At 35.2% G+C, this 19,993-nt stretch overlaps 1 protein-coding gene across 21 annotated transcripts in view; it reads left to right on the top strand.

Moving 5' to 3' along the window:
- The window catches only part of CDC42BPA (CDC42 binding protein kinase alpha), a 331,128-nt gene that overhangs the window by 192,581 nt on the left and 118,554 nt on the right, over positions 1 to 19,993 (top strand). For 19 of the 21 annotated variants that reach the window (XM_012459840.3, XM_012459836.3, XM_012459830.3 and 16 more), the window contains exons 12-14: positions 4,780 to 4,913; positions 11,928 to 12,170; positions 12,419 to 12,529. In XM_012459840.3, the coding sequence (XP_012315263.1) occupies positions 4,780 to 4,913; positions 11,928 to 12,170; positions 12,419 to 12,529 (488 nt within the window). The remainder of the gene's footprint in view (positions 1 to 4,779; positions 4,914 to 11,927; positions 12,171 to 12,418; positions 12,530 to 19,993) is intronic. The other 2 variants (XM_012459841.3, XM_012459835.3) reach the window with 1 other exon arrangement.

Raw genomic sequence — 19,993 nt, 5'->3', positions numbered from 1 at the left:
GACGTCCAACTTGTTGATTCCCTGCGCCGAAATCTGAGCAATCCACTGAGCCGGCCAAAACAGCGGTGTTAAGATTGATGGTGCTTTTCTGCCCGGGAATCTCCGGACTCTGCACCAAGAACTGGCGTGCTAAGGCACCAGCAAAACCGCCACGCCGGCCACAAGAGTCGCCCTGGCGACCCGTGGAGCTCTTCCACTGGGAATCTCCTGGTCCGTGAGCAACTAATATTCGTCTGAAAGTGTGGCGTCCTCTCGTTCTTTGCGCTTTCACTGGGAGGTATGTGCCCGAGCTGCTAATCATCAGCCATCTTGGATCTCTCTCGACCTCTGCCTGTTGAGTAGCCCCAACTTTAAATAAGCTCTGAAGAAAAAAGTATCCAAAACATCTTCAATCTGCCGTTGCTCCAGATACTTCTCAAGCAATGTCTTTGTGTATACAGATACCCACCATTAATGACTTTTTGTCTTGTGTTTCCCAGCAGCAGTGTTCACCAGTATTTTTAAGTTCCTGGAAAAATGTAACAAATTTGTAATTATTGACAACTTCTTTTTAATATTTGCTTCTTTACTATACTCTGAGTTCCTAAAGGTGAGGAGTAGGTTATAGTAGGTTTTCCTACTATATTCCTAGTGCCAAGCTCATTGCCATTATTGTATAACAGACACTAAATATATATTTGTTGAGTATTTGCAGACGAAAATAAAAATTTTTTAAATAAAAAATTTATACCTCATTGAATATTTTTGTATGAGAAAATAATGGGATTTTTTTTTGTTTCCTAAATGAAAAGTTTATTGTAATCTATAATGTATTTTGAAACTCTGATTCTTATGCTGCCTTGAGTTTGGGGATATGTGCCTCTGTGTACTGTTTGTTTCTCCAAACACACACACTTTCCCTCTCTCTCTCTCCCTTCCCCACCCCTGCCGTGGATAGGGAAGATTGATAATAAGGAAGCCTGGTTTTACTGATTATAATTAGAAGTAAAATTTATTTGCATCTCAGAAGAGTTACATAATGGAAAAAAATGAAACTATGCTTCTTGTGGATCAGGGAGATGTTTTGGTTGTTATGCCAACCTCCCTCTTACTCTAGTCTTAACCCCTTTCCAGTTTATAGTGTTCCACTTTGAGTACTGCTTTAATCATACCCATTTTTTGACCTCTCAATTCCTTTAGCACATATAGCCTACCACACAATTTGCATTTGATTTTCTATTTTATGATTTTTTAAAAGAGTGTTGCTGTTGTCTTTCTAACTTATCTCCTTCAAGATGGAGACCATATGTTATATTTTTCTTCCATGCCATAAAGTGCGAATAACCCCAGATGTATGATGCCTTTGTTAAGTCCTCATTACTAAGAGGTTGAATTTTACCGTCCTAAATAGCAGCTGTGAGCTAAGAACCATTTAGTTGGTATCAGCTAATCCAGTTTCCTAGTACAGCTTTTTCTTTTTTTCTTTTGAGACAGAGTCTCATTCTTTCGCTCATGCTGGAGTGCAGTGATGAGATCTTGGCTCACTGCAGCAGCCTCTGCCTCTTAGGTTTAAGTGATTCTCCTGCCTCAGCCGTTCTCGAGTAGCTGGGTTTATACGTGTGTGCCACACCTGGCTAATTTTTGTATTTTTAGTAGAGATGGGGTTTCACCATGTTGGCCAGGCTGCTCTTGAACTCCTGACCTAAGGTGATCTGCCCACCTTGGCCTCCCAAAGCACTGGATTTATAGGCATGAGCCATGATGCCTGACCTAGTACAGCTTCTTCTGTTTGTTCACTATGATCAGTTTTTAACAACTTCATCTAAATGTCATGGCTAATTGTGTTGAATATTTTTAATAGCCTCTGGATTTCTTTCAGAATTTTAGTCATATTTGATACTTGTAGTAAAAGTAAAGGCTCTGCTGCCTTACTCATTTTATAGTATTTGACCAAACGTCAAAACATTCTGGATTTTTCTTGATCTGGGGTTTTCATGTTTTGGGAATACAAAATTCTATGTTTTCCAAATTATAAGTGCTGTGTTTTTCTCCATAATGGAGGATTTTATTAAAGATTGGGGGAGGGGCTATCTTTTCCAACACTTCTTAATCCAGTGCCTTTTTTTTGTGCTTCTCATAATTTACATATTGTTGTTTAAATGACTGTTTTGAGCTTTTTTTTTTTTTTACTTTTAAAAAGGGTCTGAAATATAAAACAGGGAAATCTGACATATGTTTCTCTAACAACTCCATTGCAAAGCAGCCAAAATGAAAAATGGCTGTGGCAAAAACTAAAATTAACACTATATTGAAATAAATCAGTAAAAATATCCTTAAAGCTTTTAGAAGCTATCCCATGTGATATCATCTGTTAAAAACTTTATATGATACAGAATTATGAAATACTGAATTTTTTTGTTTCTCAGAGCTGTTGAAATAAGTCAGTAACAATAATTTTTCAAAAAATTGAACATGTTAGAGAAGAATACTTCAAAATAGAAGAAAGAATGTTCAAAATAGATTACTGAATGTGCCATATTGCCACTCTAAATGGATTTTCGTTAACCATAAAATTTGATTAAAATGAACCAGGAAATGATGGAAGTCATCTTCTTGACATGGTACATTTCGTACTCCTAATTATGAGAAATAACAAACATAAATTGATATTTACTTTAGAAATTGTTGAAATCCTGGCCAGGTGCTTTGGGAGGCCGAGGAGGGCGGATCACCTGAGGTCAGGAGTTCGAGACCAGCCTGGCCAACATGGCGAAACCCTGTCTCTATTAAAAATACAAAAAATTAACCAGGCATGGTGATACGTGCCTTTAATCCCAGCTACTAGGGAAGCTGAGGCAGGAGAATCAGTTCAACCTGGGAGGCAGAGGTTGCAGTGAGCCGAGATCATGCCATTACACTCCAGCCTGTGTGAAAGAAATTGTTGAAATTTAAAAACTGTTAAAAACTTAAAATATAAAATATCATTTAAATGTGTTTCAAAGAAATTAATTTAAATAGAAATATTCCTATATGAAGTGCTGAAATTTGATAAGGTGATAAAATACAGTTTTCTGAATATAAGCCTAAATACCGTGATTAAAATTAAATACCCTATGATTTTTAGTTTTCTTCACATAAAACATTCATTAAATGATACTGTTTAGATACTCTGAAAACCAGTTAATATAACTTTGTCTTCAAAAGTTGTTAACTATGCTAATAATTATACTTTCAAAGTAGCTAAGTTTTAAATAAATCTATGAATTTATTGCACTGGATATCAGTTATTTTATTTATGGAATCTAGAACTATGCAATGCATGATACACTAATACATTTAAGTTAATTTTTAGACTGCAAGATTCATCTTCACAAGTGAATTGCTCTTCTCAATAGGACTAACATATTAGTAACACTACTTCATTTATTGAAAGCATCCGTCACAACAATATACAACACTTTGTGCACTGGTTCCCATACTTTAATGTACAAATGAATGACTTGAGGATTTTGTATAGATTCTGCTTCATTAGGTCTAGATTGGGGCCTGAGATTCTCCATATATAAGTTCCTAGGGCATGTTCATGTCACTTGTCTGGGGATGTCACTTAGAGCAGGGATCCCTAATTCCTGAGCCACAGACTGATACCAGCAGAGTGGGCCACACAGCAGAAGGTGAATGACAGGTGAGTGAGCATTAGGACCTGAGCTCCACCTCAGGCACTAATTCCCACAGAACCATGAACCCGATTGTGAACTGCTCATGCGAGGGATCTAGGTTGCACGCCTCTTATCAGAATCTAACTGCCCGGTAATCTTAGGTGAAATAGTTTCATCCTGAAACCATTTCTCCAACTCCTGGTCCTTGGAAAAATTGTCCTCCATGAAACTGGTCCCTGGTGCCAAAAAGGTTGGGTATTGATGGCTTAGAGTAATAATGTGTAAAGAACAGAAAATATCCAGAACAGAATTGATAATGAATGTTGTCTAGATTTCTCTGTATCACTGACTTTAGTTCTTTGCTAGTTTACTTTTAATATCAGAAACATTTCCTATCAATATATTACATTTTAAGGCATATGTTAACATTAATAATTTTGTTGTTTCTTAATAACCCCTTTTATCTAAGAATGTTAAACTTTATTTAATAATATTAACTTGTAAGGTGGAGAAGTCAGTGCAAGATTTCCTGGACTCTAGTCTTGGCTCTGATACAGATTTCGCAATGTGACTGTAGGCAAAGTATTCAACTCCCTGAGTTTCTTCATCTGAAAAATAGAATTGATTTAGATTAGAAGTTTTTCAGATATTTGCTTTTTAGAAATCAGAGTTTGTTCTTCAAATAAACAGTGGTGAAACTAGACTGGGTGATTTGGAACCACACTGTTGGAATCAAAACCATCTTACACAGTAATTTGACTAACATCAGCACTAGTATGCTTACCAACACTACAGTAAAACTTGCCAACTTTTTTTGTTTGGTTTTGTTGTTTATTAGTTTTAAATTTTTTAATTGGTCTGAAGGTGCTGTTTTTGGAAGTGTTTTTTGGTTCCTAATGAGTAGGTAAGTCATTTCTGCACATAAATTTTGCACATTTTCACACTGGCATATGCCATTCACCATCTTTACAGTGAACTGATAGGCATTTAATTGGTCAGGAGTCATACTGGTATACACTGTTAGTAGACCTAACTCCAGATTCAAAATGCTAATTTAAAAAAAAAATGTAGTTGTTTTACCTTAGTTTCAATCATTTGAATTTATGCAAATAGTAAAAGAAACCCTGTCTTTTGTTTTTAGAGTCGAGTCATTTGGAACAGCAACTTGAAGAAGCTAATGCTGTGAGGCAAGAACTAGATGATGCTTTTAGACAAATCAAGGCTTATGAAAAACAAATCAAAACATTACAACAAGAAAGGGAAGATCTAAATAAGGTAAAAGATGTTAATAGATTGTTAAAGCTTTTTCTCTATTTTAAATCTTGTATTATAAGAATACTGAAATTCATAATGAATTACAATAATATGTAGTATATTTTATCTTTTAAAAAGTTGGTTTAAAAATTTAAGATTTATTTTGGTGTGTGTCATTTGATTAGTAGCTAGTAATTAATAAACTCAAATTTTTGAGGCTTTAAAGTTCAGAATCTTTTTTTTTTTAAAGTTAATAGTCAAGGGACTAGATTAAAAGTCAGTGTTATTGAAAAAAAATGAAGAAATAAGAAAATAGTAGAATCTTTAGCATCTATAGAAAAAATTTAAAATGCAAGCATATTTTCATTATAACTTGCTGGTAAGAACATTCTTAAAAGAGTATAATTTAAAATTTCTTTGTTTAATTTTTTAAATGTCAGTTTTTATCTTTCAAAGCAGCATAGATAAACAAGCTAAAGTCATTTTCATAAGAACTTTGTGTAACATTTAAACATTATTTTAAACATCAAGAAAACTTATTGATAGCTAAGGCTCTGTGGCACAGCCCAATAGAGTGAATAATATTCAAGCACTAGAGAAAATACTTTTCTTGAACCACATACTGCTAAGCACTGTGACTTTCATAAACAAATATAAAAATTTGGGGACTAATACTAGCCATTGCAAGCAAGAAATCAGTAGTTTATGGCATAGCAGAAGTTGTATTCAATGATGTAAGATATTATTATAATGCACTGATAATATAGAATGAATGAAGTTCTTCTGTAGAAGATTTGAAAGTCTTGGTGCCAGGAAAGAAGTGGAGGGAATTAAAAATAAAACAAATAACCTTTAGCTGGTGAAACTAGTCAAAAGGACTAACAGAGAGAACTATTGAATAGATTGAAATAGACCAGTACATTTTTACTTTCTGCTTAATGCAGTTTTCAAGCAATGTTTTATATAGGTCCATTTAAATTCATGGCCAATTTAATAATATTTGCCATTTAAAACAGTGTTCTATTTGCTTTAATAATATTATAGTAATATTATTGGGTTGCCATTTTATATTTATTGGTAGGATTACTCAGCCAAATTTAGTTAACATAATAAGGGTGAAAATCTGATATCTAGATTTATAGTGACAGATACTAATTTTTAATGCTTTAGTATTAAAAATCTTTTTGATATATTTTGAGAAGATGATAGTGTTGATGAAAAGAAACAGATGATACCAATAAAGGAGTTTGAGTGATTTGCTTAATATCCCATAGTCAGTAGAAAATGATTTTTCTCTGCTTTCCTTGCCAACACTTGTTATCTTTTGTCTTTAAAAAAAAAAAGCCATTCCAGTAGATGCAAAGTGACAGCTCATTATGGTTTTGATTTTTGCTTCTCTTGTGATTAGTGATGTTCAGTACTTTTTCATATACCTATTGGCCATTTGTATGTCTTCTTAGAGAAATGTCCACTGAGGTCCTTTGCCCATTTTTTGATTGGGTTAGCAAATATTCTGATTTTTTATAATGCCGAACTGTTTTCTAGTATACCAACTTCCATTTCCACAAGTAGTGTATAGGAGTTTCTGTGTTCATATTACTAGATTTATTACTTTTGGACAATCCAGTCTAAGTTGAGGTTTTAGGTTTTAGAAAATGTTTTGTTGCAGTCTTAATTTGCATTTCTCTAATTACTAATGAGGTCAAGTATCTTCGTGTGTCTATTGTCATTTACATTTCTTTTGTGAAATGCTTCTTAATATCTTTTGTGTATTTTTCTGTTGGGTTTTTTTCTTACTGGTTATAAGAATTCTTGAAAATATTCGGACATTCTAATCTTTTGTGAGTTATATGTATTACAAATATCTCTCGGTGCCTTATCGTTTTGCTTTTAGGAATCTTTTTATTAAAAAACGTTCTTAGGTTTATTGTGGCCAGATTTATCAATATTTTTATGGTTAGCGTATTTGCTATCTTATATAAGAAATCTGAGATTTTTAAAATTCTCCTAAATTTTTATCTTAAAGTTTTAAAGTTTTAGGGTCTGTATCTCAACAATTTTTTGAAAACTGTGAAGATGGAATTTTGATTAAAATTGCATTTAATCAGCTGGGCTTGGTGACTCATGCTTATAATCCTGGCACTTTTGAGAGGATGAGGAAGGAGGATCACTTGAGTCCAGGAGTTTGAGACCATGTTAGGCAACAACAGAATGAGACCTAGTCTCTACAAAAAATAAAAAATTAGCTGAGTGGTATAATCCTGTAGTCCCAGCTACTCAGGACGCTGAGACAGGAGGTTCACTTGAACTTAGTAAGTTGAGGCTGCAGTGAGCCATGATCATATCACTGTACTCCAGCCTGAGAGACAGAGCAAGACCCTATCTCAGAAAAGAAAAATGCATTGAATTTGTAGACCAATTTAGAGAGAATTGACATCATTACAATATTGTCTTTAAGTTCTTACTATCGATATTGATTACTGTTTTTCTGAATATACACACAGATTTCCAGAATAGAACGGATTGTTATCACTTACATACAGCAAAGAATAACTACATGGCTCCCTTCTGTGCCAACTCTTATCCCCAGAGCGATATCCTGAGAGCTGGCAAGATAAAACCCTACACAGAAGGAGTCTGTATTATAAACGAGGAGCCTTGAAAACATTTGTCCAGGTGTTTATATAGAGGAAAGAAGCAACTGCTTCCTGCTTCCTCCTCTTCTGAGTGAGTTCCTTGGAAATCTACAAAGAAGGATGTTGGGTTCTTTCTCTAACCCTTTGAAATATAGATAAATATTTCCACTGGAAATAGAAGCCCAGAGTCTCCTGCTCCATCAAAGGAAGCTCCCTTGGTTCAGGCTCCTAGTGTCTCCCACTCCACCTTGAAATGTTACCTCCGAAAGGGATATCTCTTAGTTTTCTCACTACTAAATCAATTATAAGTTACTTTTGAAGACTTTAATTTAGCCCAGGTTTCAGTAAAATTTGTTCAGAAGGTACCAACTGCAAAAACATAAAAGTTAGCTAGAACCTCAGTACAGTGTTGATTAGAAATGGTAATAGCAGGCATCCCCATCTTGTTCCCCAATTTTGAAGAAATTGCCTCTGATATTTCACCACTAACAATGTTTGCTGAAAGTTTTTAATAAATAATTTTTATCAGGTTAAAGAAGTTACCTTCTGTTGCTATTTTGTTAATAGCTTTTTATTTAGAGTGGGTATTGACTTTATTAAATGTGCCCTTCTGTGCTCTATTGATACGATTATATGATTCTTGTCCTTTAGTAAGTTGATGTGGTGAACTACATTGGTGGACTTTTTCTAATATTAAGCCACTGTTACGTTTCTGGGTTAAGCCCAAATTTCTCATGTATTTTAAATAATATTGTGATAGTATAGATAACATTTATATAGCAAATATCTGTTCTAATAGCACTGTTCTAAATGCTTTACATATATTAGATTATTTAATCTCCATCACAGCCCCATGAGTTAGGTGATATTATTATTATTCTCATTTTATGAGTGGTGAGACCAAACACAGAGAAGTTAGTTCACTTGCCCAAGGTCATAGAAGTAGAAAATGGTGGAGCTAGATTTTCAGCACAAGGAGTTTAGCTCCAGACTTCATGCATATCTACCTTATATATCATTGGAACTGATTTACTAATGTTGAAAAAGGATTTTCACGTTTGTTTTTATGAATGAGATTGGCATGTTATTTTTTTTTCCTCTTTTTTTGATAATTCAGATTATACTGGTCTCAGAGTTGAATTTTCTTTTTCTCACAGACCAATGGGTTATTTATAAGTATCTTTTAAATTTTTCAATGTATGGAGTTTTATGTTTTTTGTTGACTTCTAACTTAGTTGCAGTGTCACTACAGAACTTGCTCTGCCTGGTATTGGTTCTTTGAAATCTACTGAGACTTGCTTCATTACCTAGCCTGTTCCATTTTTAAAACATTCAATATGTGCTCTTGAAGATAGTGTGTGTTTTAATTTAGAAAGCAAGCTTCTGTATATGGAAGCTTGTTAATTGAGCTTTTCAGATTTTCTTTATATTCACTATTTTTTTTGCATACTTGGCTTATCTATTAATGATTAAGAAATTGAAATTATTCCTTATAGTGATGTTTGCCAATTTTTCTCTGAAGTTCTAACAGTTTCTTTTTAATAATTTTGAGACTATCTTATAGAACGCACAAAAGTTCAGGATAGTATTTCTTCTCAGGCTATTGAATTTTGTTATGTAGTGATATTTCTTATCCTTAATACATTTTCTACTGAAGTCTAGATTTCATTTCTTAATCCGATATAACAGACAGCCTTTAACTGGTGATTACTAATGTGTATCAATGTGTTTCTACTATCTTATTTTTTGTTTTCTGTTTGTCATGATTTTTGCATGCTGTTTTTTATCTCCTTTCTTCCCTTCTCAGAAGTTTTTTGTTTGTTTGTTTTGTTTTGTTTTGTTTTTGAGACGGAGTCTGACACTGTCCCCAGGTTAGAGTGCAGTGACGCAATCTCAGCTCACTGCAACCTCCACCTCCTGGGTTCAAGCAATTATCCTACCTCAGCCTCTCAAGTAGCTGGGATTACAGGTGCCTGCCACCATGCACAGCTAATTTTTGTATTTTTAGTAGACATGAGGTTTCACTGTTTTGGCCAGGCTGATCTTGAACTCCTGACCTCATGATCCACCTGCCTCAGCCTCCCAAAGTGCTGGGATTACAAGCATGAACCACTGCATCCAGCCTTTTATTTTTTTTGAGACAGAGTTTTGCTCTTGTTGCCCAGGCTGGAGTGCAGTGGCGTGGTCACAGCTCACTGCAACCTCCACCTCCATCATTCAAGTGATTCTTGTGCCTCAGCCTCCCAAGTAGCTGAGATTACAGGCACCCACCACCACATTCTTTTTGTTTGCAAAATCATTTCTTTCTTCTTCACTAATACTTGTTGTCGTCGTTGTTGTTGTTATTGTTGTTGACATTTTACTTTACCCTCTTTCTAGTCTTTTGGTGGTTACTCTTGACTTCTACCATGCGTATTAACCACATTTAAGTTAAATACCTTAAACTATTTCCCACAAACAATTTAAGGACGTTTAATTCTACAGATTGAGTATCCCTTATCTGAAATGCTTGAGACCAGTATTTGGATTTGCAGTTATTTGCATTATACCAGTTGAGTATTTCGAACCTGAAAATCCAAAATCTGAAATGCTCCAGTGAGCATTTCCTTTGAACATTATGTTGGTACTCAAAACGTTTTGGATTTTGAAACATTTTGGATTTCCAATTTTTTGGATAAGGGATAGTCAACCTGTATTACCTCTTCACAACTTTATGTGTTGTTATTGATCAGTATTTTAGCTGTCTGTTTTGTTTACTTTACAAAGTTAACATTTTTATAGTATAATCTTATATACACATTTATTTATATTCACATTCATATTAACCAGTTGATTAGCTGTTCATTTCTCTTGCTTTAGACCTCTAAAATCATTTCTCTTTTCCTGAAATAAAGCTTTACTGGTTCCTTTAGTCCAGATCTGATTATGGTAAGCTCTGTCAGTTTTTGTTTATATGAAGCCTCAGACTTGAAAAGTAATTTTTTGGGTATATAATTTTAATTATCTTCTCATCTCTTTGAAAGCATTTTACCCTGTTTCTGTTGTTGTTGTTAATTCTTCAGTGTCTGTGCTTTAGTCTAATTGTTCCCCCTCCCTGGCTTATTTGAGGATGGGGAATAGGTGATTTGTCTTTTTTTCCCTTTGATTTCTTTATGGTCTTTTATTTCTCTTTGATGTTTCCCAGTATCATTTTTTGAACACTTCTGGTTTGGGTTTTTAAAATTTTTTTCTTGATTCATAAATGTAGAGCTTCCTGTTGTGATTGATACATGTCTTAATTTTAACATTTATATTTTTTCATTTCTTTTCCTTTTATTTTTTGAGGTGGGATCTCACTGTATTGCCCAGGCCAGAGTGCAATGGAGTGATCTCAGCTCACTGTGGCCTCAGCCTCCCATGCTCAAGTGATCCTCCCACCTCTGGACAATTTGTTTTTTTACGTTGTTAATTTTTGTAGAGATGAGGTCTCACTATGTCGCCTAGGCTGATCCTCAGCTCAAGCAGTCCTCCTGCCTCAGCTTCCCAAAGGGCTGGGATTATAGATAAGAGCCACTGTGCCCAACCTTATGTTTTCTATTTCTAAATGTCCCATACAGTTCTTCTATAAATCTGCTTGGTCATTTTTATTAGTCTTAATGTCATTTTTTTCATTTTTATTATTTCCTCTTTTATTCCCTTAAAAATTTCATATGTAGCAATTTGTTGTCAATATCTAATGATTTTAACACTGAGATACCTTTGATGCTTATTTTTATTGTTTCTGTTTTGATTGTGGTGCTTTGTTATTTTAAGTATTTTGGAATCTGTGGTTATGAGCTCATTCTTGTTTGTTCTTAATATATGAAAAATTCAGATTTCATTGCAGCTCTTTCCCCCAAAGAAAGTTTGTATTACCTTTTGGTGGGAGGCAGGTAGTTGTACTGCCCTGAGTCCACTTTAGCTCTTCTCTAAGTTTCTCACTTTAATCAGAGAGTCTCCAGTTTAGTTTCTGTTTCCTTGCTTCTGGCTTGAGGCTTAGCCTCCATGTCAAGGGCAACGCTTGTTTTTATGAAAAAAAAAAAAAAACAAAAAAAAAAACCTCACAAATATTTATTAAATTTATAAGTATTTATTTCGACCATCATATTTTTATTCCTATACTTTTTCCTCATTTGTGGAAATGAAGGTACTATAAGGTTAAATCAGCAGCTCCCTTGCATTTACTGTATTAGCATAAAGAATTGAGACTATAACAGGACACCATGCTGTTAATATCTGTACAGAAGTAGTTTATTTCTTTTAATTTGTCCTAAGGTGAATAAATTTGGCTCTTCTTGACTTAATAATAACTATTCTGATGGCCAAATTTGGTCTGTAGGTTGCAGAATTGGTAACTTATATTCTTTTTACAAAACTGTAGGAACTAGTCCAGGCTAGTGAGCGATTAAAAAACCAATCCAAAGAGCTGAAAGACGCACACTGTCAGAGGAAACTGGCCATGCAGGAATTCATGGAGATCAATGAGCGGCTAACAGAATTGCACACCCAAAAACAGAAACTTGCTCGCCATGTCCGAGATAAGGAAGAAGAGGTGGACCTGGTGATGCAAAAAGTTGAAAGCTTAAGGCAAGAACTGCGCAGAACAGAAAGAGCCAAAAAAGAGGTTAGTAGTCAGGCAAATTTTGTAGTGCCCGTGGGATAGTGATTAAAGCTGCTTTTTGAGACTAGTGATATCATATATAATTTTTTATTTAATATTTTTTGAAGTTATTTTTATAGTTTGTTAATATTAATATGAATTTAAACATCTGAATTATTGTCCTATTATAAGGTAAATTCCCATTGGGATTAATATTTTGTTTGGAAAAAAATTATAACCATGAAATCTGCTTTTTTCATTCTGTTTTAAAGCTGGAAGTTCATACAGAAGCTCTAGCTGCTGAAGCATCTAAAGACAGGAAACTACGTGAACAGAGTGAGCACTATTCTAAGCAACTGGAAAATGAATTGGAGGGACTGAAGGTATCTTCTGGCTTCACATTTATGAAGCTTAATTAATTTTCTTCTCTTTAGACTTATTAGGAGTGTTAGCTTATGTACTGTATTCAGTGTTCAGTGAAAACTAACTGTTCTTCAAATCTAGTATTCATGATTCTCATTCTTACCAGTAGGAAGCTGATACAGTATGATTTCTTAATTAGCTGAAGAATATGGAGGACTTTGTTTAATGGGAAATATGAGTCTGTCAGGAACGAGTCAGAATGTTTATAAAGGACTACCTACCTAAACAAGATGTACTGGTAATCTGCATAGGAGTCATGGTTAGCTATCCATACCTTCTATGTATCTTGTAAACAACTCGGGAGAAGCTCAGGGATAGCTTTGCAGACACTTGTGTTTGTTAGGATAAGATGATAATGGCCATAGTCTAACACATCTCAGCAGAAGGTGCTTTGCAAGGGAGATCCATGAGCCATTCTGGAGTCAGACTACCTATTCTTAACTGCTTGTTTCACCAGTTACTAGCTGTGCACCATTGGACAAAACATTATGGGGCTGGGCGCAGTGGCTCACACCTGTAATCCCAGCACTTTGGGAGACTGAGATGGGCAGATCACCTGAGGTCACGAGTTTGAGACCAGCCTGACTAATACGGCGAAACCCCATCTCCACTAAAAATACAAAATTAGCCAGGTGTGGTGGCGCACGCCCATAATCCCAGCTATTTAGGAGGCTGAGGCAGGAGAATTGCTTGAACCTGGAAGGTGGAGGTTGCAGTGAGCCAAGATCACGCCAGTGCACTCCAGCCTGTGCAATAAGAGTGAAACTCTGTCTTAAAACAAAACAACGTTTAACCTCGTTAGGCTTTATTTTTCTCATCTATAAAACTATTATGTAAGGAATATATACATACATTTGTAGGCTGACACATTATAAGTGTTCAATAACAGTATAATAATAGTATCATGTATATTATAGTGAGTGAATTAAGATCAAATTGACATATTTTTATAATACTAAGTAATAGTCTGTGGTGTCTGCCTTTTTTTTTTTTTTGACTCGAAACTTTGTCCGTCCTGTTTCCTCTGCTATACCTGTCAGCCCCTTTATAGGACCATGGTTAGTTTACTGTCCCATTTTCCACAACGTATAAGAATCATACTTAAAATCTGCATACTGCTGTACTGCTTCTTGGAATTCTGTTAATACCTGTAGCTTGGCTCTTATTGTAATTATTTATTTGCAAATCTGTATATTTCCAACTAAACTGTGACCTAGCTTATTGAAAACGTAGACAGATATATTGTTAACCTGGCCCTCGCAAAGGACCAGATATTTAATACTTGTTTAATAAACGTGTTAAATTAATGAATGGATCATGTGGTAGAATTGGTCAGAACTTACTTTTTAACTGACAATCAGATTTCAGTGGTTGCAAGTCAAATTCCTTTGCTGTAAATAGAAATATAAACTCTAGATTTTATTCTTGTTTTTTGTTTTGGGAGTTAGTTTTAGTTCATCGTGAATTCATAGCCTTGGTTAGCGTCACAAAGTAGAGATGTGTCTTCTGTATACACCTATCCCTCTAGAACGTGATTAGTATCTAGAAGTCATTGCATCACTGTCCCAGAAACTTTTCAGTCAGGGCCTGCTTTGTTTCCAGCATTATTCTAGGAGTTTTGGATAATAAGAATCATAACATGCAAACTGGAAGAAATTTTAGGCATTATTTTTATTTGAGAAAATCGAGGCTCAGAAGAGTTAAATATTTTATAGTCATAAGTGGTAGAGTACAGTGTAAACCCAGGTTTTATTTCATTGCTTTGTTTTATCTACTAGTTCGCTTTTTATTTTTTTCTATGAAAAATATTACTGCATTAGAAACTCTGTATCACATGTTTACCTACTTGCCAAACACATCTCTGTGTCATTATAAATATCAGATTATATAACACCTACCCAGTAAATAAGTTAATGCATTTAACATGTACAGGCCAGAACCTGGCATTTAGTAAAGGGTTAACACAGTTTGACTCTTTTAAAGATTGTAGGAATATTCACTTTATTGAGAGTACTTTTAACAGACTTAAAGGGAGAAGTAGCCCTACAAAAAGAGACTTCAGTATCTCACTTCCAATAATGGATAGAACATATATACACAAGATCATTAAGGATGTTGAGGTCATGAACACCACTACCAACTGGACCTAACAGATACAGAGTCAGCCCTTCATATCCATGAGTTCTGCATTCGTGGATTCAACCAGCCATGGATCAAAAATATTTGGTGGAAGAAAAATAGATGAGTGCGTTTATACTGAACATGTACAGATGATTTTTCTTGTCATTATTCCAAATGTAAAACTACTTATATAGCATTTATATCACATTAGATATTGTATGTAAGTACAGGTTGTGTGTCACATAATGACATTTTGATCAGCCACAGACTACATTCACAATAGTGGTCCCTTAAGATTATAGTAGAGTTGGAAAAATTCCTATCACCTGGTAACATCTTCATGATCTTGACCCTTTGTAAGCCCTATATTAATATATGTGTTTGTGTTTAGTTTTTAGCAAAAAAAGTTTCAAAAGTAAAACAAATAAAAGTTTTACAAATGGAAAAAAGTTTATAGAAAATGGATATAAAGAAAGATAGCTGGGCGCAGTGGCTCACACCTGTAATACCAGCACTTTGGGAGGCCAAGGTGGGTGGATCACTTGTGGCCAGGAGTTCAAGACCAGCCTGGCCAACATGGTAAAACCCCATCTCTACTAAAAATACAAAAATTAGCTGAGTGTGGTGGTACACGTCTGTAATCCCAGCTACAGTGGTGGCTGAGGCACGAGAATCACCTGGACCTGGGAGGTGGAGACTGCAGTGAGCTGAGATTGCTTCACTGTACTCCAGCTTGTGTGACAGAGTGAGATTCTGTCTCAAGAAGAAAGAAAAAGATGTATTTTTGTACAGCTGTATAATGTGTTTGTGTTTTGATTTAAATAGTACTACAAAGAGTTCAAAAAGCTTCAAAATAGTAAATAGTTTATAAAGTTATGGTAAGCCAAGTTTATTATTGAATACATAAAATTAAAAAAATAATTTTAGTGTAGCCTAAGTATACAGTGTTTATCAGGTCTCCAGTAGTGTACAATAATGTCCTAGGTCTCCACGTTCACTCACCAGTCACTAACTCACCCAGGACAGCTTCCAGTCCTAAAAGCTCCATTCATAATGCTCTACATGACATACCATTTCTTATCTTTTGTCCCATATTTATATATGACATACCATTTTTTATATTTTATATCATATTTTTACTGTAGCTTTTTTTGTAGTTTAGAGACACAAGTATTTGCTGTTGTTTTATAATTGCCTGTGGTATTCAGGACAGTACCATACTGTATAGGTTTGAAATCTGGGAAGGGCGGGTGTGGTGACTCAAGCCTGTAATCCTGGCACTTTGGGAGGCCGAGGTGGGCGGATCACGAAGTCAAGAGATTGAGACCATCCTGGCCAACATGGTGAAACCCCGTCTCTAATAAAAATACAAAAATTAGCTGGGCATGGTGGCGCGCGTCTGTAGTCCCAGCTATTCGGGAGGCTGAGGCAGGAGAATTGCTTGAACGCGGGAGGCAGATGTTGCAGTGAGCCAAGATTGTGCCACTGCACTCCAGCCTGGCACCTGGCAACAGAGTGAGACTCTGTCTCAAAAAAAAAAAAGAAATCTGGGAACAATAGGCTATACCCTATAGCCTATGTGTGTAGTAGGCTGTACCATCTAGGTTTGTGTAAGTACAATTTATGTTCATACAAGGACAAAATCACCTAATGGGATGCATTTCTCAGAACATATCTCTGTTGTTAAGCAATACATAACTGTAATCTAGAGATAATTTGAAGTATATGGGAGGATGTGTGTCAGTTGTATGCAGAAACTATCATTTTATATATGAGACTTGAATCCATGGATTTTAGGTATTCAGGTGGTGTCCTGGAACCAATGCCCTATGGATACTGAGGGACAATCATGTATAGAAGTTTTCACTCAACAATAGCAAAATACACATTATTTTAAAGTACACATGGCAGATTCTCCAGGATAGACCATATGTTAGGCCAAAAAACATCTTAGTTAATGGAAGAAGATTGAAGTCATACGAGGTATTATCTCCAACCACAATGGAATGGAACTAGAGATCAATTACAGGGAAAAAAAAAAACTGGAATGTTAAAAATATATATATGTGGAAATTAATTAACACACTCTTAAGCAACCAATAGGTCAAAGAAGAAATCACCAGGGAAATCAGAAAATACTTACATGTGAATGAAAATGAAAATACAGTATGCCAGAACTTACAGGATGCCATGAAGGCAGTGCTCAAGAGAGATATTTATAGCTATAAATGCCTGTATTAAAAGGAAGAACTAAAAGGGAAGAAAGTAAAAATCAGTAACCTAACTTTATAACTTAAGGTACTAGAAAAAGAAGAGCAAACTGAACCCAAAAATAGCAAAAGGAATGAAATAATAAAGATTAGCACAGCTAAATAAAGACTAGAAAATAATCGAATCATTAAAAGTTAGTTGATTAAAGGTCAATGAAATTGACAAACCTTTAAGTAGACTCACCCCTTTCCAATAAAAAGAGATAGAGAAATTGCAAATAACTAAAATCAGAAATATAAGGGAAAATTTTATTACTAACCAACAGAATACAAAAGAATTGTAAAAGGAACGACTATATGCCAACAGAGTAGGTAACCCAGAGGAAATGGACAAATTCTTAGAAGAATACAAATAACCCAGTATGACTCATGCAAAATAGAAAATCTCTGCAGACCTATAACAAGTAAAGACATTGAATCAGTAATCAAAAACCTTCTGATGGACCCTCCACACTCCAGAACCCGACTCCAGCAGCTTGTTAAAAAAAAAGACAGGAAACCTCCTGACAAAGTCCAGGATCATACTACTTCACTGGTGAATTGAACCGATATTTAAAGAAGAATTATTGAGAAGTCACCTGTAGTCCCAGCTATTTTGAGGGCTGAGGCAGGAGGATCACCTGAGCCTTCGGAGGTCAAGCCTGCAGTGAGCCATGATTTGGCCACTGCACTCCAGCCTGGGCGACAGAGACCCTGTCTCAAAATGAAAGGTACTTGAGACTTGAGCGTAAAATAAATTCACCCAAGTTGCTGGCTGCAACAACACATAACAATCATTTGCTTTTCCATAAGCCAGCAATGAGCAATCTGCAAAATGTTAAGAAAGCAATTCCACTTAACAATTGCATCTAAAAGAATAAAATACCTTGGAACAAATTTAACCAACTAAAAATGACAAAACATTGCTGAAAGGAATTAAAGAAGATCTAAATAAATGGAAAGACATCTCCTGTTTATGAATAGGGGGATTTAAAATTGCTAAGATGCAATACTACTGCCTAAAGTTTTGTACAGCTTCAACTCAATCCCTATCAAAATTCAAAGTCTTTTTTGCAGAAATAAGCTGATCCTCAAATTCATATGGAATTGCAAAGGACCTGAACAGACAAAACAATCATAAAAAAGGACAAAGTTGGAGGATGCATACTTCAGAACTGACTACAAAGTTATGGTAATCAAAACAGTGTGATACTGCCATAAGGATAGACATATAGACCAATGAAATATAATTAAGAGTTCAGAAGCATGTAACTATGGCCAATAATTTTTGACAGATGTACTAAGTCCATTCAATGGGGAAAGAATAGTTTATTCAGATGTGTGGGGACAACTGATTATCAACCTATAAAAGAATGAAATTGGTCACGAGCATCACACCAGTTACACAAATTAACTCAAATTGGATCAACAGCTGAAATTTTGTAGCTACAACTATAAACCTCTCATAAGGCCTTGGATTTGGTAATGGATTCTTAGAAATAATAAAGAATTAACACCAAATATAAGAGGAGGTAACACTTTCTAACATACTCAGTGAAGCCAGCACTACCCTGAATACCAAAGCCAGATTTAAAAAATCACAGAATTACAAACCAACATTCCTTATTACTATAAATGCATAAGTAACAAAAGGAAAAAAATGTATCAAAATAAAAACTTATGTGTATTGTATTAAAGGACATTATTAAGAAAGTAAAAAGACAGCTTAAGGAATGCAAGAAAATATTTGTAAATCATTTATCTGATAGCAGTTTAATATCCAGATTACATAAAAACCACAACTCAACAGACACTCAATCAAAAAATGGGCAAAGGACTTGAATAGACATTTCTCCAAAGAAGATATATATAAATGGTCAATAAGCACATTAAGAAATGTTCAGCATTACTAATCACTAAGGGAATGCAAATTAAAACCAAAATGAGATACCACTTTATATGTACTGGGATAGCTAAAATTAAAGAAAGAAATAGAAAGTAGGTCTTAACAAGAAAGTAGAGAATTGGAACCCTTATATGTTGCTAATGAAAGTATAAAATAATGCAGCCACTTAAAAAAATTTTTTTATTATGCTTTAAGTTCTGGGGTACATGTGTAGATCATGCAGGTTTGTTACATAGGTATACACATGCTATGGCGGTGATTTGCTGCGTCCGTCGCCCCGTCATCTATATTAGGTATTTCTCCTAATGCTATACCTCCCCAATTCCCCCACCCCCTGCTATTCCTCCCCTAGCCCCCCACCCCCAGGCCCTGGTGTATGATGTTCCCCTCCCTGTGTCCGTATGTTCTCATTGTTCAATACCCACTTATGAATGAGAACGTGGTGTTTGGTTTTCTGTTCTTGTGTCAGTTTGCTGAGAATGATGGTTTCCAGTTTCATCCATGTCCCTGCAAAGGACATGAACTCATCTTTTTAATGGCTGCATAGTATTCCATGGTATATATGTGCCACATTTTTTTTTATCTAGTCTATCATTGATAGGCATTTGGGTTGGTTCCAAGTCTTTGCTGTTGTGAACAGTGCCACAATAAACATATGTGTGCATGTGTCTTTATAATAGAATGATTTATAATCCTTTCAGTAGATACTCAGTAATGGGATTGCTGGGTCAAATGGTATTTCTATTTCTAGATCCTTGAGGAATCGCCAGACTGTCTTCCACAATGGTTGAATTAATCTACACTCCCACCAACAGTATAAAAGCATTCCTTTTTCTCCACATCCTTTCCAGCATCTGTTGTCTCCAGTTTTTAATGATCACCATTCTAACTGGTGTGAGGTGGTATCTCAATGTGGTTTTGACTTGGATTTCTCTAATGACCAGTGATGATGAGCATTTTTTCATATGTTTGTTGGCTGTAAATGTCTTCTTTTGAAAAGTACCTGTTCATATCCTTTGCCCACTTTTTGACGAGGTTGTTTTTTTCTTGTAGATTTGTTTAAGTTCTTTGTAGATTCTGGATATTAGCCCTTTGTCAGATGGGTAATTTGCAAAAGATTTTTCCCATTCTGTTGGTTACCAGTTCAC

Source organism: Aotus nancymaae, unplaced genomic scaffold, assembly GCF_030222135.1.
Source record: "Aotus nancymaae isolate 86718 unplaced genomic scaffold, 86718_ANA_hifiasm-v0.15.2.pri h1tg000032l_0, whole genome shotgun sequence".
Classification (NCBI taxonomy): Eukaryota; Metazoa; Chordata; class Mammalia; order Primates; family Aotidae; genus Aotus; species Aotus nancymaae.
This window is presented reverse-complemented; position numbering and strand designations above follow the sequence as displayed.